The sequence below is a fragment of the Panthera tigris genome, chromosome A2 (genome assembly GCF_018350195.1).
Source record: "Panthera tigris isolate Pti1 chromosome A2, P.tigris_Pti1_mat1.1, whole genome shotgun sequence".
NCBI lineage: Eukaryota > Metazoa > Chordata > Mammalia > Carnivora > Felidae > Panthera > Panthera tigris.
Window position 1 is genome coordinate 161,905,860 of NC_056661.1, and position 27,973 is coordinate 161,933,832.

At 48.2% G+C, this 27,973-nt stretch overlaps 1 protein-coding gene across 1 annotated transcript; it reads left to right on the top strand.

Moving 5' to 3' along the window:
• The first annotated feature begins 20 nt into the window (after window positions 1–20).
• On the top strand, window positions 21–27,928 carry NUB1 (negative regulator of ubiquitin like proteins 1). Its single transcript, XM_042975641.1, has 15 exons — window positions 21–124; window positions 2,523–2,640; window positions 4,785–4,952; window positions 6,908–6,966; window positions 7,929–7,999; window positions 10,702–10,884; window positions 11,061–11,152; window positions 13,022–13,128; window positions 18,875–19,061; window positions 19,670–19,777; window positions 20,588–20,740; window positions 24,799–24,945; window positions 26,495–26,590; window positions 27,261–27,438; window positions 27,692–27,928. Exons 1-15 carry the CDS (start codon window positions 54–56, stop codon window positions 27,868–27,870), a joined length of 1,917 nt encoding a protein of 638 aa, XP_042831575.1. The 5' UTR covers window positions 21–53; the 3' UTR covers window positions 27,871–27,928.
• Window positions 27,929–27,973: the final 45 nt, after the last annotated feature.

Here is a 27,973-nt window from a genome sequence, read left to right on the forward strand (position 1 = left end):
GAGAGGGTGGCGCGGAGGCCGCAGCGGCGGGGGCGGGGCCAGCCTCACCCGGAATGAAAACAAACGGCAGCCGCCGCCGCATCCGGGCACTCGGCGGGTCGCGGCGGGCGCGGTGGTGGCGCAGGTGAGGCGGCGGCGGCGGTCGAGCGTCCGGTCCCCGACCCGGGTCTCAGCGGCGCTGTCGGGCGGCCCCCGCTCCCGGCACCACCCCGACGCATCCCCAGGCCGGCGGGGGCGCGGCCACAGCGGCGGGCGGAAGGCGCCCTGCGCGGAGGCCGGCCGTGGCTTCGGGACCCGACGGTTCGAGCGGCCCTGGGTCTGCGCTGGGCTGGGCCGGGGTGGGGGGGGGTGTTTAAAAATATGTGGAGTATTGTTGGGGGCGGGGGGCAGAGAAAGAAATGTATCTAATTAGCCAGACAAAAAGCTGAGACAACACTGTTACTCCAAATAAGCCGTTTGGGTTGTGTTTGCAGTCACAGCTAGGTTTTCTTTGCTATTTAATGAGAAAACATGGTTGATTCTTCATTTCTCTGACGACCTGGTTCTGCGTTTCTCATCTCCTTCCCTTACTCTTAATTTTTAAGACAAGAATCTTTTATTATTCCATCTAAGAGCAAATGTAGTGTATTTTGAATATACGTGTACATATGTGTATTTGAAAAGCTCTGGGGAAAGGTAGCATAGATTGATCGTTACTAAAGTGAAAGTGAAAATTTTAAAGGCGTGGTTTAAAACGTTTCACTTTCAGTTTGAAGCAGTGATAATGAATTTCTGGGCTTCCCTCCCCCGTTTTCTTGAGAAGTACTTGAAATACATCACTGCTTTTTTGGCTGTAATGTGAAACGCTGTACCGCACGCGTGAAACTTTCAGTTCTCCAGCTAAAACTGAAAACTGGTTTCTTAAACGATTTGATGTGAAGTACGTATCCTCTTTGATTCTGTTGTCTATAACTGAAATTTTTGTACATTTTAAAACAGCAGACTATTCTTTTGTAAACATTAAGTCTTGTGCCTACAGACCGCCATCTGTTGATTTGCTCAGTGGGCAGATTGTGGGACACGCACTATATTTGTGAAACCCTTTGGGCCTTTAATCAGGCAGTGGCTAGGATGGGCCACGGAGGGCTGTGCACCTGGCCTTACAAATAGCTTGCCTCCCTCAGTAAGCAGCCCATGAAATGATCACTCCCCCCCCCCACCTGTTGATATTTTATTCAGAATTCCTGAAGATTTGAGTAGGGAACTAGATACAGTGGTTGTGTGAGTTATTTATGCTTGAAAAGCTAATGCTCATAAGTACGCATGCTTTTCCGTGTGAGAAGTGGTTCCTTAAATGCTTAAAAATCTGGGTTTCTCCTGTGGGTCACCTGGATGCACAAGCCCCTCCTTGATGTGTTTATTCCTTACTCCCTTTCCTCCTCCGTATCCTGATGACCTCTTTCTTCCCCCCACGCTGATATAAAATAGATTTGAACTTTAAGATATGTATTTATGGAATACACTTAAGTGAACAGACTTGATTTAAAATTAGGTGAATTGGGTTTCGGGGGGTGTGGAATACAGGCCTTTCATAAAAAAAGAAAGTTACTTATCAAGATTATATTAACCCTTATATATGTATTTTTTTACTCTGTGGACCTTGTCTTCATCATTCAGACGTTAATTATCTTTTTCCTTTTCTTACTCCTTGTCTAATTTGGTCAGTTGACATTTCCAGCAGCCTTAGCCATCCCTTCAAATTGCTGTGCTCATGAGAGATGAGTGGACCTCTCCATCGCTGGCAGGTGTTTCTTTGGGGGACACTAGTTACATACACGAGACAGATAAGCAGTGAAGGATTGCGTGCCAGAATGCAAAGGCCAGTGTCGTAGGCAGACCTAACTTTGTGACCTTGGTCAAGTCATTGTACAAACCTGGGGCCTGGGTGTTTTCGGCTGTAAAATGATGATCCAACCAGCGTTCGATTTGAACAGTGCACATAGATGGGTTGTGGTGTGCTTATCACAAAATATATACAGTTTTTCTAGTGAAACTTTTGTATTTAAAAAATTCAGTTATCGGGAATGTTGCTAGTTCACAGTTCAAGCTGGCTTTTATGTTTACCCTTCCAAGGTGGTTGGTCTTTGTGTTAAACTCAGCAAAATACAAGTACAAGAGAATGTATAAACTCTCTGTTGAGTTGTTTATGAAAGTTAACAGCTTTAGGGATTCACCTTCCCCTCATTTTATCTTTCAGATCAGAGAATAAGAGATTAAGAAATAGAAAAGTAGTATAAGCCTTGCTACATATTAGCAACTTGGAAATACATACTTTATGTAACAGTAACATGCAACTGTATATTTTAGTGTATGTATAAAATACCTAAGAGAAATCTGGAGCTAGTTAAAACCTAGTCTAAAAGTAATGTAGATTAAACAGGAGGGGAAGGAATGGAGGGGAGCTCTTCTTACCACACAGGTGAGTTATAAAATGCCTTGAAATACAGTGTGGAGTATCCTTCATATACTGTTTTGCTTTCAAGAATGGCGCAAAAGAAATATCTCCAAGCAAAACTGACCCAGTTTTTAAGGGAAGACCGAATTCAACTTTGGAAACCTCCGTATACAGATGAAAATAAAGAAGTTGGCTTGGCATTGAAGGTATTTTCTTTTAAGACCTAAATAAATAGCCGTGTTGTAAGTCTCCTTGGTGAATAAGGTTCTGGAGTCACCGGAAATTGCCGGGTGTAACCATGTAACTTTTGGCCTAACCAAAAGCATTAGGGATAAGCAGGTACCCACTTTTCACTAGGAGTTGACAAGCTTCTTTTTGTTTAATAAGGTTTTATTCATAGGAGAGTGTTCTCTAATTTGCGAGGCACATACTATTTTTAATACCTTCAGTGTTATGTAACAGTGGTAATTGGGGAACTAATTTTGACCTGCTGGTGAGGCAGTACTGATGCCTCTATTGTGTGGCCAGGGGGAGCGGCTGGGTTGGTTCTCAGTTCTCCTTGCTAGCGTGGTTCACTATAAAATAGTTGCTCCCTTCCGCCAGCTATTTTTATACTATGGCTATCTGTTCGTTTGTTCAAAAGACATTTTTCTAAGAATTACGTCTCAGCTTTCTTTGGCAACGTCAGAAATGGCATTGTTTTAGGGGAGGGGCAGAGAGCCAGCGCGCGAGAGAATCCCAAGCAGGCTGCGTGCTGCCGGTGCAGAACCCAGTGCGGGGCTCGAACCCATGAAGCCACGAGATCGTGACCTGAGCCGAAACCAACAGACGGACACTTATCCAACTGAGCCACCCAGGCGCCTTCATTAATCATTTCTGATAGAACTCTGTCATGTTGGAATATAGCGTGTCCTTTTCTGCTTTCTTAGTCTGAGTACCCTGAGACAAATAATGGAATGTTTATCAGGGACTGAGGACTGTCACAAGGGCATCATATTGCCCCGTGTGGTGACGCAAGGATGCGCTTGGGAGAGAAGAGTTTTCCTATTTTTCCTGTTCCTGACAGGCCCCACTTTGTGTTTTCTGCAGCCCGTTTTCTGACCTTTTTTCTGAATTTGCTTGTTACCGTCTCTTGGCTCAGAAGCTAGGTATGGCAGAATAAGAAAGCTATTTGGTCTTTGCCCCCAGGACGTGACGCAGAGTTCCTAAAACCCTTGGAATGTCCCCAGTGATAAAGGTGATAGGAGCATCGTTTGTTCCAATGAGGCAACTGTTGGTAATACCTTCAGGATGGGGCTGCTGGCCAAAAAGACCAAGCTTGGATTAGAAGCTTAGACTTCCATTCCCCTTTCCAACCTCGGAGAGGGGAGAAGGCTGGAGATTGAGTTAATTACCAAAGGCCAATGACGTAATCAGTCATGCCTTCAGAAGGGAACTCCCTTGAAAGCTTCCAGATTGGCAGACCTATCCGAGTGCTGTGCGGGCGGCATGCCCCACCGCCTCAGGGTTAGAGGCGCCTGCGCTCAGGACCCTTCAACGCTCTGCCTTCTGTACCTCTTCACCTAAACACTCGTTTGTATCCTTTACAATCAACTATCGTTGGGAGTACAGCGTTCTTCTGAGTTCTGTTGAGTCATTCTAGCAAATTATGGTTTTACAACCAGTACAGTGATTCAGAATTTTCTGGTAAGATAGTTATTTAAGTTTCACCTGACTTGTTCTCACAAGTTGGAAAAATGGGAATGTTTTCTTTATTTTTTTGTTTTTTCTTTCTATCCCCTCCAGTGGAGCTGACCACTTCACCGTTCCTTAAAGTAACTTATAACGTATCACAGTCCACGTAGGTCACGGCCCACCTTTCCTTTAGCCCAGGATAATCCCCATTATAATTGACACTTCTTCTATTCGGTCCCGTTTTCCTATCCTTTGTTTTTTGTTTTTGTTTTTTAACTGTTATTTTAACGTTTATTCATTTTTGAGAGAGAGTGAGTGGGGGAGAGGCAGAGAGAGAGGGAGATACAGAATCCGAAGCAGACTGCAGGCTCTGAGCTGTCAGCACAGAGGCGGATGCAGGGCTCGAACTCACTAACCCGAGATCATGACCTGAGCCGAAATCAGAAGCTTAATCGACTGAGCCACCCAGGCGCCCTATCCATCCTTTGTTTCTATTTCGCTTTATTTTTACCTGGATCCTTCCTAGCCTCTCTCCCTCTCAAGATGTCAAGCCCGTCTGGGTTTCTCTCTGATGGGCTGACCACCACTCATCAGAGCCCTTCACACGCTGTCCTGTATCACGCCCCTTTTCTGCAGTCGGTGCTACATTGACCTGTGTTCTGATTTGGCTTCACAGGACCTTGCCAAGAAGTACTCTGACAAGCTAGATTGCTGTGAAAATGAAGTGGAAAAGATAATAGAAGAAATACGTTGCAAAGCAATTGAGCGTGGCACGGGAAATGAAAATTATAAAACAACAGGAATTGCGACAATTGAGATATTTTTACCTCCCCGACTAAGAAAAGTGAGTAATTTCCCTCAATGAGTACATAGGTACCAATGCTTTGTTAACTTAGTGATAAATTGTGATTTAAAAAAAAAAAAGTGTATTTATTTATTTTGAGAGAGAGTGAGCAGGGGAGGAGCGGGGGGGGGGGGGGGGGGGCGGAGAGAATCCCAAGCAGGCTCCACACTGCCAGCACAGAGCCCGATGAGGGGCTCGAACTCACGAACCGTGAGATCATGACCTGAGCTGAAATCAAGAGTCAGATGCTTAACTGACTGAGTCACCCAGCACCCTGTGATTTTTTTTTTTTTTTTTTTTTAAAGCTACAATCCACAGTTAAAATTCTTTTCGGTTACTTAACATGTTGAATATTTATCAACTTCCAAGTTAATTTTGTAGGTTTTTCAAACTGGAACATTTTTACAGGGTGGGTTTGTCCCTCACGGACCTTCAAAACGTCACAAGGCTATGCATCACATGGCTTACCTTTTCTGCAGTTCGGACAAACAATTTAGAAATAATGGGGAATCAAAGGAATACTTCAGGTTTTTTGCCAAGCTGTGTGCAGTTGGACACGTCAGTCGGGAATTCTCCCTTTTCTCTGTGCTGGTGGAGGTTAGAGTGTGATGCACTGAGTGCTCCAGCAGGGCCACAGTGATGCGGGCGGGGCCACCGCATGTCAGGGCCACGTCTTCAGTAGTGCAAGTCCAGAAAGGTTCTTGAGGCAGGGTACCCAAAGGTTGCTGGCCTCTGAGGACTGATCAGTGTTAATCATTTTCAGAAGATCTGAAAATATGTAAGCGTCAGATCTACCATAGGGCCCAGCAGTTTTACTCCAGAAAACCGTGTCTGTGCGGAAACTTGTACGTGAATGTTTGTAGCAGCTGTGTTCACGGAAGAACCCTCTCTGGCTCCCGGGTGGAAACAGCCCACATGTCCGTCAGTGGGTGAACGATCCACGAGGGAAGGTTGCCACACGGTGGAATGTTACTCAGCCGTGAAGACGATGAGGTCCTGACACGTCTGTGACACGGCTGAACCTTAGCAACATGATAGAAGCCAGACACAGAGGCCACACATTGTACAGTTCCGTTCATATGAAACGTCTAGAACGAGTGAATCCATAGAGACAGGGACTAGATCAGTGGTTGCCTGGGGCTTGGGGGATAAAGGGAGGGATTGGGGGTGTGAATTATGGTATTTTTTGGAGGGGATGATGAAAACGTTCTGACATTTGGTTACAGTAATGGTTGTGTAACTTCACAAGCATACTGGAAACCCCTCACTTCTCTTTTAAACAGGTGAGCTTTATGAAATGTAAATTATCTCATTAAAGCTTTAACACATTTCTAGGAAAAACGAAGAGCTTTATGAGAAAAAGAAAATGACATATGTAACTACCTCAGGATGCCCGTTCATGAGTTCACATATATCTATATCTATGTCCACATATATATACACACACATACAGGGCTCCTCTTTGCTAGAATCAAGCACCGGGGAAACCAGCTCACCGGTCAGAAAGCTGAGTGTACAACCTGAGCAGATGTGCATGGTCTCGTAGGCTTTCCTGCTGATCGCAGTTTTTCCTCATAAGCCCAGCCAGTGGAGAACGAAGAGGTTCCGAGATCATGTCTTGCCACTCCCTGCTCAGTGGGCACCGTGTCTTGTTCACTGAGGGTGGCTGCAGTGCTGGAGGTGCTGGGCTGGGTCCTTGTGTCGCCTAGGCCAGCTCCCTTGAATAAAGACGCATCACAAACCCCTCTGAACATCTAACTTCCCGCACACTGCCACCCCCTTGAGGGCATCTAGGTCACAGGGTCAGCATGTTCAGTAGCTTCTTCGCTAGGCACGTGTCATTTCAGGGCTTAACATCGTCTGATACCAGCCTTCCTGATTTTATGGACAGAGTAATAGCACCAAAAAGTGTCACATTGAAGTACATTTTCTTTGATTTGCCTTTTTTAAAACAGGATAGGAAAAACCTGTTGGAGACCCGATTGCACATCAGTGGCAGAGAACTGAGGTCAAAGTAAGTATCTGTTTGCCCAGCGCCCTGGCTGCTCTCGGCCCTTTTACATTAGCTCGACTGATCCTTTGTGACAGTCCCGTCAGAGAGACAGGGCAGGTGTTATTTACGCTCGCTTAGTGGAAGGGAAACAGGCCTCGAGGCCGCAGAACTTGATCAGGCTCACACTGCCAGTTAAGGGCAAAGCAAGAACTCAAGACTGGCACCACTCGCCTTCATTTCCTGGTGGAACTTGAGGTCCGTGGGAACTGGCCAACGTGTCCTAATCAGCGAACGAGTGATATAAATAACCTGATGTTCACCAGATCACTAGCTTTGACTTTTATTTCTTCGCGCACTGATAACTTGCTGTGACATTCAGCAAGGTGTTCTAGCCGATTTCAGGCTGTCGGCCCATCTGTAAAAAGCAAAAATACCCGTCACAGGCCAGTGAAATTTACCTTTTGAGGCCCGGTTGGTCAGGTCATCCACTTCTCGATTTTTAAATGGTAAGTGTCTTCACTACCTCCAGGGCTAGCCAGTCCTTGTTTATGAAGCTGATTTTTCTCATTTCCTCTGGTCTACATCAGGGCCGTTAGGGATGGATTCAGGAAGCATCATTCGTTCAGCACACATGCGCAGAAGATTGCTGGGAGCACCCCTCTATTGCGGGCTCCTCCAGGGAGTCCGCAGAAGGTGTAGAGAATGAATTTGCTCCTGACATGCAGCCAGGGCCCTCCTCTTCAAATGGATGTCCCGCCCAAGTGGTCTCCACATCATGAGGAAAGAGATAGTTTTAAAAAGGACATGGCCTCTTACACAGTCTCAAATAACCACCTAGGAACCACGAAGTGGTGTTTGTGAGTCAGTAAATCGAAATACCAGAGTTTCTGAGTGGAATGTATGAAATAGCTGTCACGATTAAACTCTGTTTAACGGCTCATGACAAATTGATGGCCTGCAGCGGGTACCGGTTTATTTTGCAGAATAGCTGAAACCTTCGGATTTCAAGAAAATTACATCAAAATTGTCATCAACAAGAAACAGCTTCAACTAGGTATGTCATGGCAAAGTGCAGAATTTTAAATCGGGTTCATGTAATGACGCTGCATCTTTTTTCTCCCTCTTTTTCTGTTCACAAATTTCTAGCGGCTTTCTTGCACACATAGTCTAAAACCGATCGTTGTAGTGTTCGCTAAAATAAGCACGTAGAGCAGAAAGCAAGTTTTCTAATCAGCATTTACTATCTGTTCTGTCCTGGCGGGAAGAAAGACACTCATCACAGGTCTGAGGAAGTGTTAAGGAATGGAGATGCAGAGGCCACAGCGAAAAGGTGGTGGCAGTGGTTCTCAAGCCGGGCGATTTTGCCACCCAGAGGACATTTGGCACTGTCTGGAGACGATTTTGGTTGTCGTGACTTGGTCGTGCGGTGCGGGTGGGGGCTTGTGCTCCTGTCACATAGGGAGTAGAGGCCAGGGACACTGCTGAACATCAGATCAGGCACAGAACAGCTCCCACGACAGACTCACTTGGCCCACGATGTCAGTAGTGCCGCTGTGAGAAACCCCGGGCCCTGTGAACTTGTGCAGTGTTAGAATGTTCTTCCTAACAGAAGCAGGAAGCCATGGATGCTGGGGCGGGGCAGAGGGGGGTGGCGAGTGCGGCGCGACGAATTTGGGTTTCAAAGATCCCTTTGGCTGCCCTAGGGAGTTGGACTTGAAGGAGGCACGAAGAGACTCGGGCGACCAGTTCGCTGTTGCAGCAGTTTGGGCGGGCACTGCAGTCTGCTCCCAGTAGGTTCTTCTGGCTTAGAGAGTCAGGTTCACATCCTCGCTTGATGGAACACAGCCTGCACACAGCCCTAGGCTTCCTTTCCAGCGTCTCCGCGACCCATTTCCCGTTGTCTCTTGCAGGTGTCATAGACAGCTTTTCACTGTCATCTCTCTGACAGTGCTGTTTGTGGTATTCTTCATGGGTTGGAAATCCTTGATTTTGTCGTTATCAAATCCATCAATTTCCACCTTATCATTTGTGTTTTAATAGTTACTTCCCCATCCCCACCCCAGGGCCACACAGTTTTCTACATTTTCTTGTATTAGTTTAATCTGCGTGAGGTCTGTAATCTGTCCGGAGGCCCCGTTTATATTTAAAGGCTAAAGATCGAACTTACCTTGCTGTTGCCACACTGCCCTTCGGTGCCCCCTTTGTCAGAGCTCTGTTTCTGCACTTCCTGTTCTTTCCTTTGACCTATAGGTTTATTCCTGGGCCAGAACCATAGAGGGTTTTCTGTTGGGGTGTAATTGACATGTAACATTATATGAGTTCCAGGGGTACAGAGTAATGATTTGATGTTTGTATATATTGTGGAACGAGCACGATGATCTGTCGTCTCACGTAATTAATTTTTTTTTTCTTGTGAGAAGAACTTTTATTCTCTTAGCCACATTGAAATATAAAACACAGTATTGTTCATTGTAGTCACCAGGCTGCACATCAAACAGCCCAGGACGGACTTACTTTGTAACTGAAGTTTCTACCTTTTGACCACCTTCACCCATAGGGTTCTATTACCGTGGTTTTGTTGTAGTTTTAAAATCTGGTAAAAGGAGTCCCCTTCTTGGCTCTTTTTTTTTTTTTTTTTTTTTTTTTTTTTTTTTTTTTTTTTTTAAGTTTATTTGGGGAGAGAGAAAGAGAACCAGCAGGGAGGGGCAGAGCGGGGGGGGGACAGAGGATCCAAAGCGGGCTCTGTGCTGACAGAGAGCCTGATGTGGGGCTCGAACCCGTGAACTGTGAGATCATGACCTGAGCTGAAGTTGGACTGAGCCAACCCAGGTGCCCCTTGGCTCTTTTTTATTAAGGTGACTTGGCCATCGGTGTATCTTTATTTTTCTACATTAGAATGGTTGCCGAGTTTCTCAAGAAAAAAATCCAACTGGAGTTTTCCAGAAAAATATTCCAATTTGTATGTTTATAGTTCATAATATTTCATTCTTTTAAAATCTGTATGTATGTGTGTTTATTCTTCATTTTGATGGTGGTCCATTTGCATCTTTGACTTAGTTTTTGTTAGGTTTGTGTATTTGATTACTTTTTCATGGAACCAGGTTTTGATTAGTTTAATAAGCTCTTTTATTCTGGTTCATTGATTTCTGCCACTTTTTTTTCCACGTTTGTTTATTTATTTTGAGAGAGACAGACAGACAGAGACAGAGAGCGCGCAAACAGGGGAGGGAGACCGAGAATCCCAAGCAGGCCCTGCGCTGCCAGTGTGGAGCCCGATGTGGGGCTCGAACTCGCGAGATCATGACCTGAGCTGAAACCCAGAGTCGGACGCTTAACCGACTGAGCCACCCAGACGTCCCTCTGCCAGTAGCTTTATTTCCATTTTATGTGTGCAGAACCTGGGTCCTAGGAAATACGCACTTTACTCAGGGTCACAGAGCTATAAAGGGATAGAACCCAGGAGGTTTGCTTTTAACCGCCACCATAGATCTCCCGCGGTGCCCCACTGCACCGGGGCTTCTCGCCCGTTGCTGCGAACCCGGTTTGTGGTTCGTCCAGCTACAGGGGAGGAAACTTCACCGGTTGCTTTTACCCCCTGCCTAGCAGCAGCTGAATTACACGTGCTGTCAACGAGTCCGTTGCGCAGTGGCTCGCAAGTACTCCGGCAGGTTTAAGAGCTCACGTAGGGACACGGAGAACGGACCGCTTTCCAGCTCCAGCGGCTCTTTTCGTAACGAGCATTTCCGATTTGTGCAGGGAAAACTCTTGAAGAACAAGGAGTGACGCACAACGTGAAAGCAATGGTGCTTGAACTGAAACAGTCTGAAGAGGATGTGAGGAAAAACTTCCAGGTTGAAGAAGAAGAGCAAAATGAAGCCGAACTAAAAGAAAAAAGAATCCAGAGGACCAAGAGAGGCCTGGAGATCTTGGCGGAGAGAGGTACACGGCACTCTGGGCTCTATTTCACTCAGGGTCTTACAGGCGGTGGCGGATCAGACCTGGGGGGGAGGCTCACCATTCTTATGGGCTCTTGTGCCCCACGGTCTAGTAGTTCAGTGTCCCCATCACTGCTTTTTAGCGTCGAACTAACGGGGTTCCTTTTGGCTTTGTTGCAGCTGAGATGGTGGTGGATCCAGAAACCACGCCGTACTTAGACATAGCTAACCAGACGGGCAGATCCATCAGAATCCCCCCTTCAGAAAGAAAAGTAAGGACTATAGACATTTGTGGCTCGCGCTTCGATTGGCTGTCCAGAACAGAAGTGGTTTGCTAGTTCTTTTATCTTGGACTATTAGAAAGGATTAGAAATAGCCTTCTGGTTGAGCTTATAAACGGGATGTCACCATATGGTGAGCACCTGGGTACAGCGGACTCACCCTGTGATTTTCAGTGCAGTGGAACGGGACAGCGTGATCGCACTGTCCCGCGGCGGTGACTTGGGACATTCCCGAGTAATGTGACGCACTGCCTTCAGCATAAGTGGCTTCCCGGGGCAGTGGTAGTTTCGATGTGGTGTTTTCACTAGAGGGCCATGTCCCCCAAGGGACGGATCAGAGTGGGGGGCTGGGGTGGGGGCTCTGTAACTTGGGAAGAGTCTGACAGGCGATTCTGCCATCTCACCCCAGTCCCCCAGTCCCCCTTTCCGTGTTCGCTAGCTTGGAATAGGCAGGAGGTGGTTGTCCCCTGGAACATGCCCAAGCTGGTCTTTTATGGCAGCGTTCTACAGCTGCGACCCCGAGATGAGAGAGCTAGAGTCCAGGACCTTCTTAGAAAGAAGGGCTAGAATGACGGTGGGCCAAGTCCATTTTAATTTTTGTCCTTATTTTTTTTTTAATGCTTATTTATGTTTGAGAGGAAGCACAAGCAAGGGAGGGACAGAGAGAGAGAGGAAGACTGAGAGGGAGACGGGATCTGTCAGCTCACAGGCCGATGCGGGGCTGTGTGTCACCAACCGTGAGATCGTGGCCTGGGCCGAAGTTGGAGCTTAGCCGACTGAGCCACCCAGGCGCCCCCTAATTTTTCCGTCTTTAAAAGACAAGTTTGTGTAGGTCTCACGATATGAATTACTCCCTTGAAAGTGAAGGATTAAAGTCACGTTTTAAGAAGAGGACTTTGTAGCCATCGGTGGATTGATCGGTGTTTGTTTTTAAATGTTGGTGATTATTCACCACAGCTCTCTTACGTTAAATGACGATATCCAGATCTTTTCCGAAAACATTTACAAGACTGAATTGTAAACTCAAATCTAAATATCAATGAACTTAAAGCATTTTCTGCATTACTTTTTTTTTTTTTTTTTTTTTTAAAGTAAGCTCTACGCCCAGCATGGGGTAGGAACTCATGACTCCAAGACCAAGAGTCACATGCTCTACTGACCAAACCAGGCAGGCGCCCCTGGATTGCCTTTTAAAAATTGTTTTAGAGGGGCACCTGGGTGTCTCAGTCAGCTGAGCATCTGACTTCAGTTTAGGTCTCAATCTCACGATTCGGGAGTTCGAGCCCCACATGGGGGCTCTCTGCTGTCAGCCTGTCAGCTCAGAGCCTACCTACTTCATTCAGATCCTCCATCCCCCTCTCTCCGCCCCTCCCCTGCTTGTGCTCTCCCCCAAATAAATAAATATGTAAAAAAATAATAAAAAATAAAACTTTTTTTAGAAATATTAGAGTTGACAGTTCAGAAAAAGCTTCGTCAAGACTAGAAAGTGAAATGAATATGTTTTCTAAAAAGGATACAAACAAGCATCTCTGGTTACTTCTTTATGTGTTCAGTCTTCGAGACTACCAGAAACCCATCTAAGTCACCAGGTACTAAAATAAACTGCTGGAAACAAAGGGGGCAGGTGCTGGCTGTGACCGTATCAGTCACATTGAATTGAGTGCTTGATCTCAGCATTTTGATGAAATGAAAGCATTGATTATATTTTTCTTGATTTCGGCTTTTAGATTCAGTTGTGATCTTGTTGTCATTGTTTTTTTTAATCTTTATTTGATTTCTTTAGACTTAATGTGCTTTTAATAGAATTTGTTTTATTATAGTTTAAAGTGATGTTTTTTTTAAATCCGTATTTTTTTCTAGGCCCTTATGTTAGCTATGGGATATCATGAGAAGGGCAGAGCTTTCCTGAAAAGAAAAGAATATGGAATAGCCTTGCCATGTCTGTTGGATGCTGACAAATATTTCTGGTAGGCGCTTTTGTATTTGGTGAATATCACTTTTAAGGAAGATTTCCCAGTTAAGGAAGGTCTTCCGGTTTTAAGGAAGGCCTTCCCTGTGAAGAATTTTATAGACATACGCACTTACTGTCCTTACGGCAAGCATGCGGGACATAGGTCTGGGTTTTGTGATGCGTCGGCAGCCTGCCCCATCCGTCATGCAGGCCCCATCAGCTTTTCCCCTCGTGGTTTTGGTGTGGATGTTGATGATCATTCCCCAAATCTGTTGTTTTATCAGGGGCTGCAAAACAGTGATACCTGCTGCATTTATTGCCGGGATTTTCCTGGGAAGAAATATTTTTCCTCATCAGCTAATTGGGTTACAGTCAGGTACAGTTTGTACAGAAAGAATAAAAAGCTCGGTTCTTCCCTCTTGTTTTCTTGTTTGCAGAATAAATGAGCGGCTTCCCTAGAATTCTCCAAAGGGGACATCAGCAGTGAACTGGGTTGTTTGTTTGTTTTTTTTTTTAAAGTATCAGTGTGAACTCATGGACTTTAGCACATTCGATGTATTTCAAACCTCAGTGCTTTATTTTTTTTATTTTTTTTTTTTATTTAAAAAATTTTTTTTAACGTTTATTTATTTTTGAGACAGAGAGAGACAAAGCATGAACGGGGGAGGGGCAGAGAGAGGGAGACACAGAATCCGAAACAGGCTCCAGGCTCTGAGCGGTCAGCACAGAGCCCGACGCGGGGCTCGAACCCGCGGACCGCGAGATCATGACCTGAGCCGAAGTCGGATGCTCAACCGACTGAGCCACCCAGGCGCCCCTAAACCTCAGTGCTTTAAATTGACCGTCTTTGGCCAGCAAGTGGGTCCTGGCTGTCTTTCATGTTTTTGACCTGATCCCCGCGGTCTTGGTCTCTGGTGTTCCAGACGCCTCCTGCCCATTCCCTGCCCCAGGCCAGGAAGCAGCCGTTTCCCAAGGATTCCTAGTTCCTCTTAATGGGAAAAGGCACTGAGACACTATAATCCTGAAGGAAGAAACATTTGAAAATTAGACTTGAGATTTAAGAATGGTCCGAAGTTAACAACGTTCGGGTAATTTTCCCCCCATTTTGACGAATTCCCCCAAGATGTATCGTACACGTCAAGAAAATGAATACAGATGTTTACGGTTTGCCAAACGTACTAGCACCCTCGGGCTTTAAGTGAACAAATCCCAATTTAAACTGACTTAAGCAAGAAAGGGGATTTGTTTCGAATATTTGGGAGAAGGAGGCGAATCTGAAAATAACTAGAACGAGGGCTTGGTGCCTTTCGGGTTTTCTTACTCTGCTGGTCTCTGCTTCTACGCTGGTTTCATTTTCTTCGACTAGACACGGTGCAGGCGGTAAGTTAGGTCCCTCAAACTCAGATACGGTTTCTCGTTTCCTTCCATAATTGTTTGTAACTTTTGGTTAGGAAAATTTCAAGTACACATAAAGATTAGTATAGTGAATTCCTATATACTTTTAATCCAGCTTCAGCAGTTACCAAGACGTGGTTGACCTTGATTTGGCTGCATGAGCCTTTCTTCATCTTTTTATCCCATATAAATCCTTGAAATGGTTTTCGGGTCTCCAGGAACCCCTGAATGAAAATAACCGTATCTCCAGTTCACAGTACGTTAACGTGTTCAGTAAGCAGTAGGTATACTAATCCAGGAATAATTGTCAGTGCCTCAGCAGAGAATGACATTTTTTCCCCGAAGCTCTGTTTATTCGGGCTACCTTATTGGCATACGTTGGGTGCGAGTTCTTCCTCTTGGTAAAGGAGACGAGCGCTGACACAGGTCAGGGATGTGCGTGTGTTGTTTCCTTTCCCACGTGATGATTTCCCACCTTCACGGTGGCCAAAAGTCCCGTCCCAGCTCTCTGTTCTACATCTGGAGGGATGGTAGGTAGTATGACCGCGAGTAGTTTCTTCCCCTGTTTAAAACTACAAGTGAGAGAGTTCTGCTTTGGGCCATGATGGAGTCACAGTGACTGGACTTACCCTGTCACCCAAAACAACTGAAAATTTGGGCCAGGTGTCTGAAAACTCGAGTGTCCGGGCAGTACAGGACAGCGGTCGCTAAGGTGGAGGAAGAGACTAGGGGAGCCCTGTGATTGTTTCAGCTGGCTGCCCAGAGCATCTCTAGACTGCAGTGCAGGGAGGAGAAACCCAGATGCAGCCTCCTGGTCCCACCGGAGTCGAAGCCAGGAATCCAAGGAGGCCAAGATGTGAGAGGAGAGAGCTGCCTCTGCCTGAGGGAGGATGTCAGAGAGCTTCAGCGGGTCTCGTTGGAGTATTCTGTTGAGTAACGATCAGCACACGCGTTTGAGGAAACTACCCAAGGCAGGGGAAAACCCTGCCCGAGTGGAACAGAGAACAGTCTTCAGAGTTCGGAGGGCCGAGAATAATCTGCGTTCCCGCCAGCCACAGTGGGAATCTTTTTGGTCACAGGCCGTCGCACAGAATTCAGAAGGGTATTGCCTCAGCAGTAGGCCAAAATTCTCTCCAAGGGCTGCTGTGGTCCCACCTAACCAAGCTTAAAAGCAAGACTTAAAAGGATCACGTGGTTTTCAAGTAACTGCCTCTCAGACAAAGCTCAGTAATACTTCCAGCAATACAGAAACATCCAGTTGCCAATTAAGGACTAACAGTCCTGCAAAGAAGCAAGCAAACAGAACCCCACACTAAGGAGAAAGAGCCAGTCAGTGGACTGGAAGACAGACTCGGAAGACAGAATTAGTAAGCGGGGACATTGAAACGGTTACTAGAACTGCGTTCCGTATGTTCAGGAAGGTAAAGGACGGACGGAGCATGTTAAATAGACCCCTGGAAGACCCACATTGGAATTGCAGAGATGAAAAACCCCACGTCTGAGGTGGAAAGCATCGGGTGGGATTAAGTGTACATCGGACCCCACAGAAGAAAAGATGGGTACACGTAAAGGTGAGGCAACAGAAATGATCCAACAGGAAGCTGAAAGGACTAAAAAAAGAAAAAAAGGGGGGGGGCACATCATCCACAAGTTATAAAGCAGCCTCAGATGACCCTGTTTGTGGATAATTGTAGGCCCTGAAAAAGGCAGCTGGGACTAATGGCCCCAAATTTTCCCAGTTTGATGAAAACCCGTAAACCCCCAGATAAAAGGACCATAATGAATCCTAAGTAAAAGAACTATGGAAAAACTACCCCAGGGCATACGGTAATCCGGTTCCTTAAGGCCAGTGATAAAAAAGACTTCTTAGCCAACCTTCCCTGAAAGAAAACGGAGATACATAGGCTTAGCTTACGTTTCTTGAAACTAGTATCTTTATTTTACGTAAAAATTTTGAACTCATAAAGCAAATAGAATAAGTTTCTGTTAAGTAACTGACTTCAGCCCAAATGGGATTTAATTTTTCTAAAGGTAGGCTCAGTAGGCTTTATTTAAATAAACGTTGCTCATTTAGGTATTTCAATTAATGTTTTTTAACATGAGAACTTTTTGACTGCTGATTGTGAAAGCCACTAAAACCACAAGCTGAAGCGGTATTAATAAAAATATATTCTATGGTACAATTTGATACAAGGCTTTGAAAATTTTCTTTTTTTCTGAGGGATCCAATCAGGTTCAATGACAGGCCTAAGAGTTTCAGAATTACTACATATAAGCAATGATTTTGTGGTCTCTTATAGGCCTCTCTATGAATAGAGAGTGTTGTTTTTAAAACTAAAAGAATGAAATGTATTTCTCAGCTGTGAGACTGGTGTTTGTTTTCATGTTGCACAGTACTGCGTTCGGGCTTGAACTCGTACACAGGCTTCTATGCCTACCTGAAATGAGGCAGTTCCTGCCCTTGCCCTTCATGCTTATTAAACACGAATGAGCCTGTGCACACATACAAGATATTGAAAACTGTGACAAAATGTCCCCCGCTTTCTTAGGGATGGCAGGATAATCTTCTGTCACAGAGACAGAGGGAGTCTAGAAAGTAAGATCACCTTGAACATAAGATCCTTCCTCTTCCCTCAAAGGCAAGTTCTCAGGCTGAGCAGGCATTCTGAGAAAGTGCCCCCGCCCAGAGGGGGCGCCTGGGTGGCTCAGTTGGTTGAGCCTCCAGCTTGGGCCCAGGTCATGATCTCAGGGCTCGCGAGTTCAAGCCCCACGTCGGGCTGTGTGCTGACGGCTCAGAGTGTGGAGCCTGCTTCAGATTCTATGTCTCCCCCTCTCTCTGCCCCTCCCCTGCTCACGCTCTGTGTCTCTCTGTCTCTCAATAATAAATGTTAAAAAAAAAAGTTAAAAACAAAAAAAAAAGTGCCCATGCCCAGCCATGCAGCTGCGCGTGCGTGTGTGTAAGATACGGTGTGTATGTTACAAAACCTTCACAAAGAGGAGAGAAGCCTGCTTTGGCATATTTCTCTTGCATACGCGTGTAGACTGTCCCGGGTGCACCCCCGAGGCCTGACATTCCACTTAGGAGACTCCTGCTTTACAGCGTAAATGCCGCCGTCGCATTTCATGGGTTTTTCTTTTTTTCTTCAGGCAGATTTTGATGGGCAAGGTGGGAAGCTTGAGGGCTTGTGGATTTTGCGGTCTGATACAAGAGCAGTCTTATTTTTTTGATAGAATACCCGTGAAAACAAACAGCCAAGACCTTTCTCTTTTAAAAAAACGTTTTTAATGTTATTTTTGAGAGAGAGATACAGAGTGTGAGCGGGAGGGGCAAAGAGAGAGGGAGACATAGAATCCGAAGCATTCTGATGTGGGGCTCGAACTCCCAAACTGTGAGATCCCAAGTCAGACGCTTGACCGACTGAGCCACCCAGGCGCCCCCCAAGTTTGTCTAGGTGTAACACACGATTCCAAATATTTTCCTTCCTTGTTGACGAGGAGGTTCAGATTTCAGGTCTGGATTTGCATGATGAATTTCTAAAAATCACATTTAAAATAAATAATCTTGATGTCCATCTTTGTCAACATATCATTGTCTTGTTTTCTCCCTTTCTCTGGACCTGGGTTTAGCCCTGCTGCGACAGCTACAGAGTAGCATTTAGCCTGTACCTGGGCCCCCACATCCGTAAGCTTTTAGAGCCTGGCATTTTCTGGATCCTTTTTCCTCCCACCTTGCCTGTGATTGCATATGAATACCTTGTTTTCACCAGTTGGGGCATTCCCAGTAAGCAGTGATTTTTTTGGGGTGTGTCTTTAAAGCATTGGTTCTTAGCTTTGGCTGTATGTTAGAATCACCCAGGGAGATACTCGACATACAGCATCCAGGCCCTATCTCCAGACGTTTCTATTACAACTTGATGTAGATGGGGTCTCAGCATCAGTATTAACCAAACAAAAAAAAAAAAAAGAAAAGAAAAAAATTCCTCCCTTCCAAATGATTCTGATTTGGAGTCAGGGTTGGAAACCTTTGCTTTAAACCATGGTCTCCTCACGTTTGCTGACGGGTTTTGACACGGTGGCCCCAATTCCCACTTTCTGCTGAACGTCTTTCCCGGCACAGCAAGGCTGTGCGTGTGTTTATGCCCAGGGCAGATGGTATTAGACCGTTATTCCTGAGCCCTAACTGCTTTTTCCCCATTGGGAGGATTCAGCTTATAAATACAGCTCCTTTCACAAACATAGGGGTCTGCGCTTTAGAGCAGCCGGTCTTTGGAAATACAGCGAAACCTGGAAAAGACTTGCAGAAATTCAGAAAAGGTTGTTAATGCTCCCTTTGTGTGCTTCCCCCCGCCCCCCCCCCCCCCCCCCAGTGAGTGCTGCAGGGAGCTGTTGGATACGGTAGATAACTATGCGGTGCTCCAGCTGGACATAGTGTGGTGTTACTTCCGCTTGGAACAACTGGAATGCCTTGACGACGCAGAAAAAAAACTAAACTTGGCTCAGAAGTGCTTCAAAAATTGTTACGGAGAAAACCATCAGAGGCTGGTCCACATAAAAGTATGTTACTGTACTTTGTTTATGTATCATCGAGCCCATGTCTAGAACTTGAGCTCTATTCCCGTTAAATAAATATTCCTGTTGGAGATGGCCGCCAAAAGGCGATTTGATGGTCGCGTGCATGGTGCTCGTTTTATGCGCTTTTTCGGTGGGGTGGTTAAATGTTCTACAAGGTGGGCTGCTCAGCGTGTAGCCAGAGGAACACAGTTTTCCAGCCACAAAACCCCCGCTGATGGTCACCCCGACCGAGAGAGCTTGGTGACTGTGTTCAGTAGAGTCTCGTGGAAGATTTAAATGCAGGAACAAAATAGACATTTTGAATGGTAACAGTTCCCACGAGTGAGTCACAGCTCGAGAACTGTGATTTGAATAGGATTTTTCTAAGGTGATTTCCACAGGTCAGCAGAATTCTGCTTGGAAATCTCAGGGCAGCATAAAACCTCCCTGGTTTGGGTTTTTGTGTACTTCCTTCCCCTCCAGGAGGAATAAACGTTTTCGTTACGCTGTTTTGCCCCTGTGGGGATGAAAGGGATCACAAGGGTGAACGTTACAGCTCTGTAATTAGAAACAAGACCATTTTATCCTTTTTTCTTCCCCAATAATTTTAGGGGAACTGTGGGAAAGAGAAGGTGCTGTTTTTAAGACTTTACTTGCTTCAAGGTATCCGAAATTATCACAGTGGAAACGGCGAAGAGGCTCGTGAGTATCTCAACAAGGTAAGAAAGTGAATACTCCGAAGTGGTAGCCGTTTTCACCTACCTTTTTTTTTTTCATCCCCCAAAGTTAAGTATTTCATAAACTCAGCAGTTTGTGACTTGTAAAGGACATGCATGTATCTCCCGTGTTCTCTGCCTCGTACATACCACAAACATACTTGTGTCCGTTAGGGTGTAGGTGAGATGCTGTGATAAGGAAACCTCAACAAGACAGTGGCTGTAATTGGCTAGAAGTTTCCATGCCTGTCTGCCATCTGGCAGTGGAGAGGTGAGCAGGCGGGGTCAGTAGAGCAGCTCCGCCGGCCTGTGTGCGGCAGCCAAGGATGCTCCTGTCAGTCCCCTTCCAGCCAGCAGAGGGGGCAAGAGAGAGTCCAGGGCGGCCTCGGGAAGGGCCGGAAGTTGGGGCTGTCACTCCTGCTACGTGCCCCTGGCCGGGACTTAACCCCCTGGCTACACCCAGTTGCAGGAGGGGGTGAGAAATGCCGTGTGCACAGCTCCAGCTCAGGGGATTTGATTACATAAACGGGGGAGATGGTGGATACCGGCCCCTCCCATGATACTCCAGAGGCCTGTTGCCTTCTGTTACCTTATGATACATCACATGCACAGCGTGGGATCTGTAGGGATCTGTAGGGATCTGTATTCTACTCGAGCTAGTTGATGACAGGTAGAGGTGAAGAGTTTTTATCTAAAATCTGACACACCCCTCAATCACATAGGGTACAAGCTAATTTCTTTCAGGCTTTAGCCTTGTGTTCAGCTTTAATGTTGTTATAGTTAATGATTCGTGTATTTTTTCCTTGTCTGCAGGCACGTCAACTCTTCAAAGAGCTATATATTGATCCATCAAAAGTTCACAATTTGTTGCAGTTGGGATTTACTGCCCAGGAGGCCCGGCTTGGCCTGAGGGCATGTGACGGGAACGTGGACCACGCGGCTGCCCACATTACCAACCGCAGAGAGGTACCTTAACGTGGTCGCGGCGACACTGGGGCTCCGCCTTTGCGTAGGTGTGAAACTTGAGGCAATAGCAAGCCTGTTTCCAAAACGCTATAGCTCTTGGATTGGAAGGAAGAGAAAGAGATTATTCCGTGGTAGTTATTAACAACAAGGAGCTCTTTATACTTCGGACTGGGAAGAAACAGGAGAAACTTGTGTCGTTTAATTGAATTCATCTTCAGGCAGCGTGGTTTCCTCAGTTTATTTTCTGCTGCGGCGGCAGTAGCTCATAAGCGCGTTGTCCAGGTAGCCTGTCTGCGCGGGTCTTTGCTCTCTTTCTCTCTCTTTGCTTACCATGGTAGATTCCGGAAACCAGTTTAAAGGGGGGCTTTGTTTTCCCTTGGAGCCGTAGCTGTAGTTTGGGATGGCATTCTTAGCTGGCAACGTGAGTCAAGTCATAGGAGCAGTTAACATTATGAAGGCGAAGGGACAAAACTGTAATAATTTGGAACAATTATAAATAAGTAGACTTTCGGGGGCACCCGGGTGGCTCAGCGGGTTAAGCATCCAACTCTTGACTTCGGCTCAGCTCATGATCTCACGGTCTGTGGGTTCGAGCCCCACATCTGTCAGTGCAGAGCCTGCTCGGGATTCTCTGTCTCCCCCGCTGTCTGCCCATCATCCACTTTCTCCCTCTCTCTCTCTCTCTCTGTCTTTCTCTCTCAAAGTAAACATTAACAAAAATAATTAAGTAGATTTTGGAGTTGGGGGGCATGTTACCATATCTAATATGCTCGTTTTCAGTAAAAGAGTATTTGGTCGGGAAAGCCCAGTGTGGTCCCTGGCCTGCCTGGTGCTGGAGCGGGAGTGGATCCGTGGGCCAGTTACACAGCAGCCAGTCTGAAGGGCTGTTTTGGCTTCACCTTTTAAGACCCCAGCTGGTAGCTACCTTTCTGTCTGCCAGTCTGCCCGATTGCCCTCCTGATCATGGTCCGTTGGGTCTTGCTGTAGAAGTCAGTGAGTGGGTAAAGGCAGAGACTTGGAAAAGCTAAGTTTTGTGTGTTTTTGCATTTCACACAGTCTTATTCAGTACTAGGGCGCCTGTGTGGCCCAGTCGGTAGGGTATGCAGCTCTTGATCTCAGGGTCGTGAGTTCAAGCCCCACATTGGGGATAAGGCTTAAAAGTAGATGAATACATAAATAAGTTCAGTACTAGGAGAAAAGCAAGCATTGCTGAGACTGCATTTGTTACGTTAATTTTGATTGTAAGATTTCACTAGCATTTGGAAAGCCAGCATTTTAAAATGAGACACTGAAAAATATTTCTCATAATCTTTCCTTACATTTGTATATACTTTAGAGTTTATAAAAAACATTCTCAGGGTCATGATGTCACTCAGTTCTGCCTGTGATCGCCTGAGGCCGCTGGGGCAGATAATTATCAGTTTTACAGATGAGGAAAACTGGGGCTCAGCAGTTGACGTTTCTGGGGTTGTGGGTCAAATCAGTGGTAAAACCTGAACTGAGACTCTGGTTTTCTCATGCACTTTCCACGCCCATCTGACAGCAGCATTCTGATGAGTTTTTACCAAAGGTTCTGAAAAGCCAAGAGATACTGTGAGGGGGCAAAAATGACCACTTCCTGACTTTATAAGTAGCAAAAATAAATGTTAAAGAACAGTGGAGTCCTACCATAGTGCATTTACTTAACCAAGTCCTAAGCCCTTGGAGAAAATCAAGGGCAAGATGGTGTATGCAGAGCGATTGACCCGGTTCACTCTTGGACCCGGTGGACGTGTTCGGGGTGCTTTGGGTTGAGAGCAATAAAAACCCCAATCCAAGCTGGCTTAAACTCTGGGCAGGAAATTACTGGCCTGCTTCGCTGCTCAGAGGCAGCATGAGTCTCCCTCAGGTTACTTGGGCCAGTGGCTTCCCCCTGGGGCGGAGAGCTTGGCTTCCGGGTCTGTCCACTGTCTAGTCAGGGTCCTCTCCTCACCCCAGGAGCTCGGTCTGAGCTTCAGAATCATCTGAGCAACCCTGAGCTGCTCGCTGACTGGCTGCCTTCTAAGCAGTCACTGTGGGGGTGGAGGAGGGAAGACACTAGAACCCCCCCCCCCCCACAGCCCTTCCTGGGGCCTCCCTGGGGCTCGTCCTGAGTACAGGCTGGTTCCCCTTCGGGCCAAAGCAGCAGACGCTGAGGTGGCCGCAGTGCTGAAGGGCTGGGCGGCAGGGAGAGGCGGATGTCCTCGTTCCCCCGACGCCCCCGAGCCCGCTCCGCGTGGGAGGCTGGGCTGGGTACTCGGCACACAGTGCAGTGCCCACTGTCCTCCAGTTGGTCTGCTTTGTGTCTCCGGTTTCTAGTATAAAGAGAAACGTCAGAAAAGATTGTGTATCCTCTTGTGTACCGATACGAATAAGAGCTGGTGTAGACATTTGTAATTAAACAGAACTCCGTGAGGCTCCAACTCAGTCTCAGGTCTGTGTGACGTGAGCCCCGTGTCTCCCGGCTGGCTGCGTCTTGCTCTGGGTTCGACACCATGCACGTTTTTTAGCCCTTTGAAATACGAGTGGAAGAAGCCGAAATCGGGAGTGGTGATGGGCAGGGTGAAGGCAGCAGCTTGGGCGGCGGGGAGGCGCGAACAAAGGTGGAAACGTGAGGGCCGCGGAATCGCTCTGCTGGCCTGCGTGGCTGTGGCGCCGGCAGGATGGGGGCAGCTTGGGGGCGTGGGGGCCGGGGGGCGAGGAAGGGGCACCGGCACCTGATCAGGTGGGGCTCGGAGCAGGGGTGAGATGGCCCGGCCTCGGCCTGCGCGGGGCGCCGCGGGCAGTGCTGGGGTGGGGGACTCGCTCCAGCTGAACACAGGTGAAGGGGGCTGGCCCGCCGCGATGCCCCTGGTGATGCAGGTGCTTACCGGCACCTTGTCCGCTTTGAAACAGGAATTTAGTCTAAGGACGCCTTCGTCCCCGGGGGTGTTTGGGGGAGTCACTCGGTTCTGTGAGTCCTCCTGCTGACTCTGCGGGAATTTCTGGCTGCGCCGTGAGGACTCCTTTCTTCCTAAGAGATGAGGCCGCGGCCCCCCCGTGTGCAAGAAGATGGGGGGCACTTGGTGCTTGGGGTGAGCCACGGAGGTAGGAACAGACCTAACAGAGGAGAAAGAGCCATCTTCTCCACTGTTCTCTCTGTGTCGGGTGAGAACTAGCCATGTCCAGAATTGTGCAGAAGCCCTCATCCCAGCTCTGCGGTCAACTGTGACCTTGGTCCGCAGGCCACTTAACTTTCTTTAGAGATTTTCTGTCTTCTCATTGGCAAAATGATGAGGTCGGATTAAACTAGTGCTTTTCAGAGTTGTTTTAGCTTGTTTTGTTTTCTGTCAGCAAAATCCGTTTTTTAAAAATTACATTTGTTTTCAAAAATTCTGAACTCTCTTCAGTGGGGCTGGGATGGGAGAGAAGAGGCTAGAACTCTCCACAGCCCTTCTCAGACTCTCACGGCAACAGCAGGCACTTACGAGACCCGGGGTCAAGAACTGTGGGACTAGATGACCTTTGTCACCTAACATTGACCATTCTGGAGGTTTTAAATAGGCTAATAGGCCCTAGGAGGCATCTGAGTCCCTGCTGCCTGGAGTGGGGTGGGTAGGGTCTGCAGCTTTGCGGTCACCTGGGACACTGCCCCCAACCCCCGTTCAGAGTCCACCATTTTAACAAGATCCCCGGGGATTAATCAGGGGCCAGGAAGTACCAGCCCCCCAGAGAGGGTCCATCCGCTTCTCTGGCCTGGCGGCAATGAGCTCCCTGGTTCCGAGTGGCCTGTTCTGGTCGGGATGGCAGTGACTAAGAGGCACTGTCTTCCGGGCCTGGAGGGAGGTCTCCAATCCCCACGGGCCCTGCCCCAGGGGCAGCGCGTGCCCCCTGCCCTTGCAGCCCTCATGCTCTTGCTTGGGTAAGACATGCGGAGAGCGGTTCACTCCCCTTTTGTTACTTGCTTGGCCCGTCGACCCCAAGAATCCTACAGAGCATACCGAGAGGTCTCCCTACGGAATCCCAGTCCCCAACTCGGTGACTTTGCTGTTTTCCTAAAGGAATTGGCCCAAATAAGGAAAGAGGAAAAAGAGAAGAAAAGACGCCGGCTGGAGAACATAAACTCTTTGAAAGGAATGGGCTACTCTACTCACGCGGCCAAGCAGGCCCTGCATCAGGCCAGCGGGAACCTGGATGAAGCCCTGAAGGTAGCGCATCCCCCGGGGCCTCTCGGCCTGCCCTGAGTGCCCCTGGTGTGGCCGCGGGGCCCCTTCTTCCCCTGACCTCCTCTCCGGTGTCCCCCCGCGGCACACGGAGCCCCCCTCCCAGGGCCTTTGTCCCCAGTCCTGGCATGGATCTCAGGGTCCGTTCTCATTCTCGGACCCAGTGACGGGGCCAGAAGGACAGACCCCACCTCGGTGCCCGCCCACTGTTGGGCAGCGTCCGTGGGGCAGAACTCTGCGTGAGGTTTCTGTTTGCAGCACCAGGGGTTGGCAGTGACGCAGGAAGGGGACGGTGATGAAAGTTGCAGTATAGTTTTCTTTTCATTAAAACGTTTTATTTGAATATCGTGTTGTTTCTTGATGCAGTCAGTACACGCTGACCTCAGGGAGCGCAGAGTGTTGGGGAGACAGAACACAGCGGAGCGCGGCCGCCGTGTGCGAGCACAGCACGTTGGGGGCGGGCCTGCAGCTGCGTTGTGGGGGATCACGCCCCCGGGGGCGCCTCTCCAGCAGATGTGGGGCACCCTGAGGGGAGCAGGAGCCCCGGGGAGCTGCCGGGGTTGTGCTTGCCGGAGGCTGGGGCCGGAAGGGCGGGCGTCCCCTTGTCGCTCTGCCGAGGGGTTCCTGCTGGAGCCTGCCCTGCCCTTGCCTTTTATTCTCAAGACCTCCTGTCCGTTCCCCAGAGGTTTCCACAAGTAAATGTTTACCTATATATTATATATATAAATATATATGTAAATATATATAAATATATGTACAAAAACGTATATATGTGTGTGTGTGTGTGTGTATATATATATGTATGTATATATATATAAATGAATTTGAGTATCTAGTTTGGCTTCTCACATTGGAGAACTATAAAAGGCGGGGAATTCTGAACGCGTGCAGGACCGGTGGGGCACCACGGCAGGTTTGAACTGCACCAAGTCGTGCATCAATGCGTGCCACCAGTACGGAAGTGTTTAAAGGGAAAATTCCCAACAGGGTTTTTTTAGGGTTGAGTAAGCACCGTGTGATACGAAAATCAGGGGTCAAAAGAACTCTTATGCTCGTCTCGACGACATGTGAGATCTAGCTCGTGACACTTCCCAAAGAGAAGTTACATTGGTTGGCCCTGCACCGCGTGAGAAGCACTGGCGTGTGTAGCCTTTTGTGGCCTGTCGCCCCGGAGGCTGAGCCCTAACGCAGCTGGGGTTTCCTTGGTAGCTTCCCACCCGGGCGCTCCCGTCCCTTCCTGGGTCCTCAGAAGGGATCTTTTGGTCTGGCTAACCTCGCTCATCCTGCAGATGTTACCTGGGGCAGGAAGCTTTCGAACACCGGCATCCCCGCCCCGCCCCGCGTCTGCGTTCGGGGCCCCCTTTCTCTGCTTTCTCAGCACCCTTTGCCTGGCCCCCCCGCGGCGCCCTTGGTGCCGCGAACTTGCGTGTTGGTGCGTCCCCTGGCCGTGTCTGCCTAGCACAGAACAGGTGCTTGGTTTGTCTAAGTGAGCAGGTGTTCGTGATGAGTGAAGCATGTCCCTGTGTGTTTGTAGATTCTTCTCAGCAATCCCCAGATGTGGTGGTTGAACGATTCCGATCCCGACACCAACAACCATCGAGAAAGTCCTTCCCAGGAAAACATCGACCAAGTAAGTCGGGATGGATCCGCGTCCCTCCGCCTGCACGGCCTTGCGTGGGATTGCCTAGGGTGACAAGGTTGGCGGCAGGACGGGGCTCCAGGCGTGACTCGGGCCCACCCCAGGCGGCCAGCCAAGCACGCGGCAGTTGCAGCGGGTGGAAGTGGAGTAGGAGGCATTTCCTTCAAGAACAGGACGTCAGGAAGCAACTGGAAGTTCTCGGGCTTTTCTCCTTGTGTGTGCATACAGTACTTTACACACCAGGCACGCTTCTTTCAGCCCGGTTCTCTGCCTGTGACCTAAAGAGACGTCACTCTGGCGACTCTGTCCACATCTTCCCTCCCCTGGTAGTACACCTAGTATGTTGTGACTGCTTGACTGACGGTCCAAGCGGCGAGGGTTATCTCTTCCCTGCCGGCCCACAAGCCCGCTGTGGCTGGGCACTGGCACGTTTGGCTCGTGTCTTCCTCGGTCCCTTCCAGGCAGCCTCGTGTGCACACCGGTGCTAAAGAGCAGTGCGCACAGTAGGGCAGCCTGTACGCGTGCCATGGGTTTAAACACGTGTTCCCGCTAGGGCCGTCCTGGCGGGGGCGGGGGCCGGCTAGGGGTGTTGGACGGGTGTCGGCCGTGCGCAGCCGAGGCCCGTCAGCGCCGGCTGCCCCCTCCCTGTGTCCTCCCCCAGCTGGTGTACATGGGCTTTGACGCGGCAGCAGCCGACGCTGCCTTGAGAGTGTTCAGGGGGAACGTCCAGCTGGCAGCTCAGACCCTTGCCCACAACGGAGGAAGCCTTCCTCCTGACGTGCATCTCTCGCTGGAAGGCTGTTCGTCGACACCATCCACGTCCCCTTCCGACTCCGCAGGTAGGTCTGAGGTCTCGAATGCCGACTTGAGAGAGGCCTGCTGACCGGAAGCTGACGGGGGAGGGGCGTGACGAGCTGTCGTGGGGACTGACGCGCCTACTGGGCGTAGGCCCTGGTCTGCGCTTGGGCTGCCCGGAGGGCGCGGCCGGGCTTTGTGGAAGTCGCCGGGGGTCCCTTGCAACTTTCTGCGGCATTTTCTCCTTTTTCTCCTCCTCCCCCTCACCTCAGCTGTTCCCACACCCCTCTGTTGCAGGTGCCTCTAGTGCCTCAACAGATGAAGATATGGAGACAGAAGCGGTCAATGAAATATTGGAAGATATTCCAGAACATGAAGAAGATTATCTTGACTCGACGCTGGAAGATGAAGAAATTATTATCGCAGAGTACTTATCCTATGTAGAAAATATAAAGTCAGCAACAAAAACGGAATAATGGGCAGAAATCAGTACTGAGTTTCTGCTTATAAATTCTGTCATTATGAAAAGTCCAATGCAGGTCGTCTTTTTTTTCCTTCTTTTTATCTGATTTTGCTCCA